Here is a 9308-nt window from a genome sequence, read left to right on the forward strand (position 1 = left end):
ACTCTCTTAATCATCATCGTGCTGTTGCGTTTTCATTATCATACTGTCGAGTTAGCATCACCGTAATGTGTCATTATCATCGTTCTATCTTGTTATTATAATCGTATTATTGCCCTCCGGTGCGCATGTGCGTAGACAAATTTCCGATCCATGTGTCAAAAATCATCATCATCATCATCATCATCATCATCATCATCATCATCATCATCATCATCATAATGTTGCACGCTTGCACCTACTTTACAAGACTTTCATGATACCCGTACTATAATATTCAGTTATCAAAGACGAGTTAAGGTATAATAATTTTATAATCAAACAGAGAAAACTAGGCATCGAGTACAAGACCCTTGTCCAAACAGTTATCCTCAACTTATTTAAGGATTCATTGAAATAAAACATGTACTTCAAAATATATATAAGAACAATAACTAAATTAAACAGCTATTTTAATTTGGACTACTACTTGTAGTTGTAGTAGCAGCAGCAGCAGCAGCAGCAGCAGCAGCAGTAGTAGTAGTAGTAGTAGTAGTAGTAGTAGTAGTAGTAGTAGTAGTAGTAGTAGTAGTAGTAGAAGTAGAAGTAGTAGTAGTAGTAGTAGTAGTAGTAGTAGTAGTAGTAGTAGTAGTAGTTTTAGTAGTAGTAGTAGTAGTAGTAGTAGTAGTAGTAGTAGTAGTAGTAGTAGTAGTAGTGGTAGTGGTAGTAGTTGTAGAAGTAGTTATAGTAATAGTAGTAGTAGTAGTAGTAGTAGTAGTAGTAGTAGTAGTAGTAGTAGTAGTAGTAGTAGTAGTAGTAGTAGTAGTAGTAGTAGTAGGAGTAGGAGAAGTAGCAGCAGCAGCAGCAGCAGCAGCAGCAGTAGCAGTAGCAGTAGTAGTAGTAGTAGTAGTAGTAGTAGTAGTAGTAGTAGTTGTTGTAGTTGTATGTAGTAGTAGTAGTAGTAGTAGTAGTAGTAGTAGTAGTAGTAGTAGTAGTAGTAGTAGTAGTAGTAGTAGTAGTAGTAGTAGTAGTAGTAGTAGTAGTAGTAGTAGTAGTAGTAGTAGTAGTAGTAGTAGAAGTCATTGGTCTCTACGTTGGAAAAACAGAGACAAGGTAAGAATCTAAATATTTAAATATGATGTTGTTTAAAGGCAGAAGAATCAAGTGAACAATAGATGTATCGTTTTAAAAGGGTAATTAGATATTCCAAATAGTACTACATACTTACATTTAAAACAGGCATGATATCGTTAACAATGCTGGTAAGAATTGAACTAATTTGAACACAAGTCATTTTGGCATGAAATATAAGCAAGCATCATTGGCATATCGCTATTTCGGGGACAAAAACAACTTTTCGACGGATAGTTAAAACATAAAAATGTCTTCCACGGGACTCATAGACCACCATCTTTTTCTGATTACAAGGACCAGTCATAATGTGCCCATTAATTTAGGTTCCAGTACAATAATTATCTTTTATGATGGTAACGGGATCCTACCACAAATAAGTCATATGCCTAGTTGTAATATAGGACAGCTAAAGTGTATGATTTGTGTAACCGTATGATATACAAATATGCCACAACGATTTGTTTTCTTGTAGCATTTGATAAGAATAACATAGAGATTTTGATGTGTGTATACAGTGGCCAACTTTACCTCTGGTCTTGTCGAAATATAATGTCATAAATTGCTTAAACAATATACTGGAGGTTTGTAATATTCGACCTGAGACATTTGCCGAAGCTGCTAAAGAGGCATTGAATCGTGTCTGAGTGTCCGGTCGTGTATCCGTCCTGCATAAACGAAAACAGTACTTGTTCTTAACTTTTTAAAACGAATAAGCTTTTAATTTCATGCATTTTCCCACAAAACTCTCGTGTACTTTTTTATTAACGTTTTACTTTCGTCAACGTCATGATGGACAGTAAAATGACATCAGCGTCAACTCTTTATCGACATATAAGACAAAAAAACATACGGATATAATAAATGTCATTAATATTACTCTTTTTACTTTGCCCTGCTACAGCAGATTTTTAACCGCGTAGATGTATTATATATAGTAAGATATTGTTCAGATTGTGTCTTCCACAGTGTAGGGAAGAGAGAGATTTCCGGGCTTGTAAAAAATATCCGCGATCCTAGAATTCCACATATGACCGAAATGATCATCGTTGTTTATGTCGAATTTTATACAATAAAGATGGTAAGAATTTTAATGCTTTGATGTCTGCTTAAATAATGTCTAAAAGTCCAATTTGTAATTTTATTTATAAAATAATTGCTGGTCAATGTATAATTTAGCACTCTTGAATTTCATATGGTAAAAGGTCACACAAAATTCCAGACGAAACGTTCAGAACTGTGACGGATCTCAATCAAATGTATGCACCCCTTTGCAATCCCACAGTTAGTGTCCTTCTGTATCCAGCATCCTGACAGTTAGCTCCAATTTGTGTTCCGACAGTTAGCATATTCCAGCAATCCTACAGTTTACACCCGTGTGCACTATCTTTAATTTGTATATTAACGGACCGGGTAAATAACCCTAGGCTAACGCTTTATCTGAAAACTCACGTTTTTGGTTTAGTGACTCGCCAATTGTTAAAACATTTACAGGAAGCTTTTTTCCGGTGTCAGTTTCATTACTACCTTCTTCGCGGAGCGCCAGATGAGCAGCATCAGGCCTCAGCTCCCACAACACATTCAGTATTGGCGAAGACCGTCTATAATGTGTAATTTTACAGAGACAATAAAGGTGCCTCGACTGTATATTTATTTCATTTCGGCTTTCAGTTTTAAATTTTAGAAGTTAAATACAAGTATCGACATTTTGTAAAAGAATGCTTCTTCGGCCCTTTAAACCATTTTTTTTTAATTAGACTTTCTTAATAAGGCAAGTATGTGTAATATCTAGTTAGAAATGGTATACCAAGGAATCATTTCGTATTGATCACTGTAGCACTAATGACTTTCATCCGAGGTTGAAATTTACCTTCTTTTTTTCATTTCTCACAAATATTAAACAGTTCCTGACAAATGTCATTTTAACTAGGAGCTAGAGATGTTCTGGTCCAAGAGCCAAGTATGGTTAAATATGAAACAGTCTTGTGCGATGCAGTCGTTTAAACAAAGTTACTTTCATTCTCACTTAAACACCGAATCGTTTTAGTGATATGAACTCTTGTATTATCTTACGTCAATGGACACTGTAGAATTGCAACATAACTTAGCAAATTTCTGACTTGCTATGTATAAAAGAATGACAAAACTATAACCACTAAACAATGTATTATGTTTATCTTTTTGATGTGATAAAAATGGTAACTGTATGACTTTTTAATTCAACTCTGTTTCAATACATTACATAAACTAAATAGGTTATAGTTTTCATACATAATCATGGACCACACCTTTTTCGGGTCTGCCATTATTCAAGTATAAAACCAAAGAAAGCCTGATAGAGAGAGTGTAGTAATTTCCAATCTAACGTATATTCAGAGACATTTGAACTTCCCTCTCTTAGTTATATATAATATATGTGTTTTAAATGACTAATTGCATCTTAATATGACACATTTTCATCAATGACTGATTTACTCGTTCTGAAAGAAGCGAGTTGACAAATACAGTGTCTCAAATGCCACTACTGCCTTGCCTCTAAACAAGTTGGTGTATGTAAATGTATAATATAACCCGAATCATTGTAATGACATGTAAAAATTAAAAATTGCTGTATAATTGATATTCTATCTATTTTATTAATTACAAGAATTTACATTGTATTTACAACATCTTTAAGTTACTTTCATGACACAATCATACATGTAATTGTAATTTCTACATAAAACTTTCAGTGTAAATGTTTCAGTATTAATGCACTTTTTTGTAATTAACTATAAATGATTAAGAATATAAACAGCCATCTGTAAAACACTTATTCGGACATGAGTTTAACGTCCTGTTTTACTGCAGCCAGTAGCTCTTCATGTACCTGAAAACAAGAAAAGAAAAAGACATAAGGGAAAACAAAACACATGTTATATCGGTATCTAATTACGCACACACACATACACGCATGGTCAAACGTATGCAAGCACGCAGAAACGCACACACACACTCAAACTCACACACGTCCACACTGAAGCGCACACACACACACACGCACACGCACGCACACACACATACACACGCACGCCCATGGGAATATACTGATTGAAATCGATATTTGTTATTACCCTTTTAGCATTTTTTATCCGTAAACACTATGTATTTTTAACTTGTGAAGTACTAAAAATTAACAAAACGCACCAAATTTAACACTAACAGTGTAACATTCGCAAAATAATTTCCCGGATGAGGAAACCCAACACATCACTGAAAGATGATAACCGATAGCATTTCCCAACTTACTCTCCCGTCATATCATATATTGGACGTGCCTTCGTAGCTCAGGCATTTGTGATACCATTATCACACTTTCCCGCAACTTAAAATTATATCATGAACCTAACATTTATTGAAGTTGTTTTCTTTACCACTAAAGGAAGTAATTAACACAGAAATGACATGTTTCCTGTGAAAGAATTTAAATTTCATTATTAAATCTGTAATAATAGGCAAAGAGTGTATTATGATAAATATGTAAATGTATTTAATAACAAAGGGGTATGTAATCGTCAAAAACAGTATACATTGTGACTAGAAGAAAAAAAGGAAAATCACAACATAAACGTTAAATTTTAGTGCCCCCGAAATAGGTGGCAACATGCTATAAAAGGATTGATGAAACAAAAGTTTCTAAGGGGTCTAAGACACAATGAACAATGTAAAATCGTATCAAATGAATTTAAATTCGTATTGATTAGTTTGCCCAATTCAAGTGAAATAGGATTGATTTTCGTAAAAGAAAATCTAACACTTTTCTTGTGCCGAATAAATGAATGGAAGAAGTTTCACACCAATGAAGCAACGAAACTCATAAGGAAACGTTGGTTGAAGCTCAATGTGAAAATATTGCAGATTGTGAATAAGAGATAGTACGTCAAAATGTAAGTATTACAACACAATTTGATATTATCTTCCTATCCACCATACTCCACAGTAATACATAGTATCAAAGGCTGATAAGCCGTTGAACAGCAACATTTCGCTTGTATTCCCAGGTCGACCCATTGTTTCTATAAACGGCTTAGACTTTACATGTAGCGTTTACCATAACACCTAAGGGAACTTACTGGTTGTTTAAACAAAGTTAAAAATATAGAATTGAAAATGAAATGTATTTAGTTGCACTGTATGTCTCTTCGTTTTACACCAATATTTCACACAATAACCGAAGTTTAAACCTGTTTACGTCGGCAACACCGACGTAACAATTGAATATATTATTATATTATAAGTAACAGTTTATGATTGGTACTTTGACGTTGATAACCAAATCTGTATTTGAACAATGGGCATAGCTCTAGATAGTGCTATGAGTAATATAGCTTTTTCTAGGCAATTTAGAAAAATAATGTCTCAGTTCAACGACACTAGGATATAAAGATGGATCCGTTGAGGACTTTAAGAACTATATTGAAGGTCTTATTGCTATGATTCGCTTCTTGACTTCACTCCTTGTACATGAATGCATTCTTATTCTGACACGTATACACGTATCTGTATCGAACGATGAGTCTGGTGTTATGTACTGTAAGCCAAAAAGTATGCATCTATTCTTAGATTTGTCATCTTCTCACCTTTGTCATGTAAATGGTGTTTCTCTAAAAGCCAGGTAGATTTGATTTATTTAGTGATTATGTTGTTAGCTTCCATATTCTTTGAAAATAGAAATGTTCAAACAAAGTTAATGGGGTTTTGCGTGTTATAAATTATTGTAGTTTCGCATTGTCTGACGATGGCGTCACTTTCTTATAATGATTTTGTTTAGTCTACTGATGAAGGCGTTATGTCGAAACGTTAAGATAAAAAGGATTTAAAAAGCATACCGTGCTTATGTCATTTTAAATGCATCATGTAAATTTGATACAATTTTTTTTACTATGTAAGTAGGCATGTATCAGAATGAAAAGAAGGTAAACCCTATATCACTAAATAAGTTTTTATAAGGTAATTACAGATAATTACTTTGGGGTAGCTTTCAAATTTTTGAGAAGAACTGTTAACAACACAAATTATGTCTGCAAAAGTACTAACTTAGCCTCACAAATGGCATATGCGGTGTAGTCGCCTACAATAACACAAACATGGTCTGCCCAACTGTAGTTTCTGTCCGCGTACAATACAGCACAATCAGCACTTGAACCTCCATTTGGTTGGGTTGAGTCCCAGTCTGAAAGGTTTTGAAAACTGTCAATCCCTGCAAACATCAATCTTACAGTAGTGTCGTAAAATCAAGCTGAGAACCTGTGTTTATATTAGCAGCATATAAAAGCATGTTCTACCAAACGTGTTAATATCGATAGCAATACGTATTTTATTTTAACTTCAGCTGACGATTAACCATGGTTACAAATAAATAATAGTATTACTAACAATATTAAAATGCGCAATGTCTGACACCATACAATGTCCCTTCACTTCATTGTCTTACCAAAGAATGTGACGAGCGAGTTATCGGACGTGTACCTCCATACTCCGTCAACCATGTCTTGCATTCCGATCCACCAAAGCTTTACTTCAATAATCAGATGTATATGATGTGTAGTCTACGGTATATTTGTTAAGTAAAATAATGTTTTACTTGCATTAGTAATTCTTATTTTAAACTAACTGTTTTAGTAGTTAGTTTTTATACAACTTTATAACATCTTATATTAAGAACAAAACATAACTGGTAAAGTGATCAATACCACCCACAGGCAACCTGAATGATTGTAATGAGTTCAAGTGCTACCATGAAAAAGGTTGTTTGCGTACGATCGATTTTCTTGCTTGAATGTCCCTAAAATATATTTTGCATACTTTTAGCGTTCGTTCCAACACCTTTACATTACGGAAAGTATTATTAAAATGGTAATGCTAAATGGACTCGGAACTTCAAAATATACTCGAACGGTGAAAGACTAGAGCTTAAACCATAATGCCTTACCTTTTAAAGTGACATATGCATGGTCATTTAACAATTTTTGCATTTATTTAGTTTGAAGAGTCCTTCAAAATTAATTTAACAAGTATCATATAACCACAAAAGAAACAAAATATTTCTTTGTTGGTACCCGACCATATATGACCCCTATTCACAAAGGCAATTCCCCATTACTTCTTACATTTGTCTAAAAACGTCGGAGTAGTCAGCCCTTGGTATATGTTTAAGTAGGCAACATTTCTAACAAGCTACATCTAGTGAAAACAATGAAGGTTTTAGCACACTTGTTTTTGTTTTTGTCAAGAATAAACATCACCCCAATTATCAACTTGAGAATCATCATATCATAGGAACATACAGTCGGAATAATAAATCTATGATTATGACGTCATTGTTCTTGTCAATGTTGCGGTTTGATTGAATTTGCGCATACACATGTAAACGGTTTGACAATTAGTGGCTATGTTTTATTTGAACGTTATAAATATCGATAACATTAAAAATCGGTTGCCACATAATTATATTGCTAATGTTCAATCGTAAACAATTATTCCAAATTTAAATTTTAAGCAATATTTTATTTGTCATGTCTAGATAGTATATAAATGCAGTTGGGTACACTTGCACATTTCTCAAAAGCATTTATCATGAAATTTGGTCTGTGACACTCCTTAAACAGCGACCAATTCTTAATTCATATCAAATTTAATACTTTTTGCAGCTTGTTATAGGCAAGAACCAGGTCGAGAACAAATATTATTGGGGGAAACAACCCTTTAATACATCTACAAATCAATTAGTAAAAGTTTAAGATTTATACATGAATTTGATGGGTACATTCTGGCCGCATCCTTGATGAAGTTATTCTCCTCTTCGTCATCAACATGAACAACATGTCCGCCTTTCTGACTGCAAAATGCCTAAAAATAAGCCGTAACAGCTTAGTTTGCCAGGTACATTATGATAATTAAAGTTTACAGATAAGTTATACGGTACAGCCTGACAATAATTTAGAAGTCCGAATATTCGATAAAAACCGAAAGTGATATCATATTGTAAGTAGTATTCCCATTTAGAAAGTTTGTTTTACCTCAGCCATCACGAACGACATCATATCCTTGTTGTTAAATAGGTAGCACGACCCCTCGTACGCTATCCAGCCATTTGGACATCCAGTTAACAGTTGTGGCAGTGAGTGGCCTGTATTAAAAAAGATCGGGATATTTTCCGTTTAAGAGAATCAATGTTTCAAATAAGGGTCATTAAATTACTTAAAAACCTTCTATTAACTTTCATGCCATTTAATAAGAAGCATCCTCATTCATTCATTCATTTATTTCATGAACAGATAAAGACGCCAAATATGAGTAATACATTCGCACGACTCCAGTATTTGTGTGCGTACACGCGTCTCGACACGTATGGGTAATTGAATGTATATAAACATATATTCATAAGTTCCGGAGCAAATTAGTCATTGCAGAAGGAGTTTAAGTAATACAAACAGTATAGTTGTCAATTAGATAGATACAATAATTGATGATAATGTGTACAGCGTTAACTATAGAATATGGATTACTATACATGGTTTGGAATATACTATTGAATTAATAAAAATGATCTACCTACCAGCAACAGAAGACACTAAGAATGCCAAGACTACGACGCCGATTAAACCTTCCATGTCCACAACTGAATGATGTGTGAAACGTTTGCTTGCTGAACTTCAAATGCGATTGAATCTGTAACTTCTTCCTACAAGATGACTTGGTGATTAAGGTGTTTATTTTCCTTCTCGAATTCCTTAGTTTAAATGATCACACCTCTTTTGTTCTTAAACAGCTTTAAGGGTACTTTTGGTTTGTATCTGAACATAAATAAGATTCATAAACCAACCATCAAGTAGGTGATTCACTGAGTTTAAAGGGACAAAAATGAGCGTTAACTGTAATGGCAAATATGTTATCATTAGTTTAATCGATTGAAAATATCTTTGTTTAAATGGGTGTGTATGGTTAGTAAACAGGAATATATAGAGTTAACTGTACCATTCATCAGTATGTTTTTGCGTAGTTAAAAAGGAAATAATTTCCTTGATTTTGGTAACTTATAAAAACAACGTTTGCTGACCTAAGACAATAAATAGCAACAGTTTTTTTATCAGGTCCATGCTGACTTTATGATAATATACACCTCTTATTAGCATCTCTCTCAAATATCAAAAACCATATAA

General features: G+C 33.6%; 1 protein-coding gene across 1 annotated transcript; it reads right to left on the minus strand.

Annotated features, from left to right (window-relative positions):
• Positions 1-3722: 3722 nt before the first annotated feature.
• LOC128235005 (perlucin-like protein) lies at positions 3723-9070 on the minus strand. Its single transcript, XM_052949679.1, has 6 exons — positions 8705-9070; positions 8166-8275; positions 7896-7995; positions 6581-6664; positions 6184-6319; positions 3723-3976 (listed from the first exon to the last, which is right to left on the minus strand). The coding sequence occupies exons 1-6, from the start codon at positions 8757-8759 to the stop codon at positions 3949-3951; spliced, it is 513 nt and encodes a 170-aa protein (XP_052805639.1). The 5' UTR covers positions 8760-9070; the 3' UTR covers positions 3723-3948.
• Between the last annotated feature and the right edge of the window lie 238 nt (positions 9071-9308).

The sequence above is a fragment of the Mya arenaria genome, chromosome 5 (assembly GCF_026914265.1).
Source record: "Mya arenaria isolate MELC-2E11 chromosome 5, ASM2691426v1".
Classification (NCBI taxonomy): domain Eukaryota; kingdom Metazoa; phylum Mollusca; class Bivalvia; order Myida; family Myidae; genus Mya; species Mya arenaria.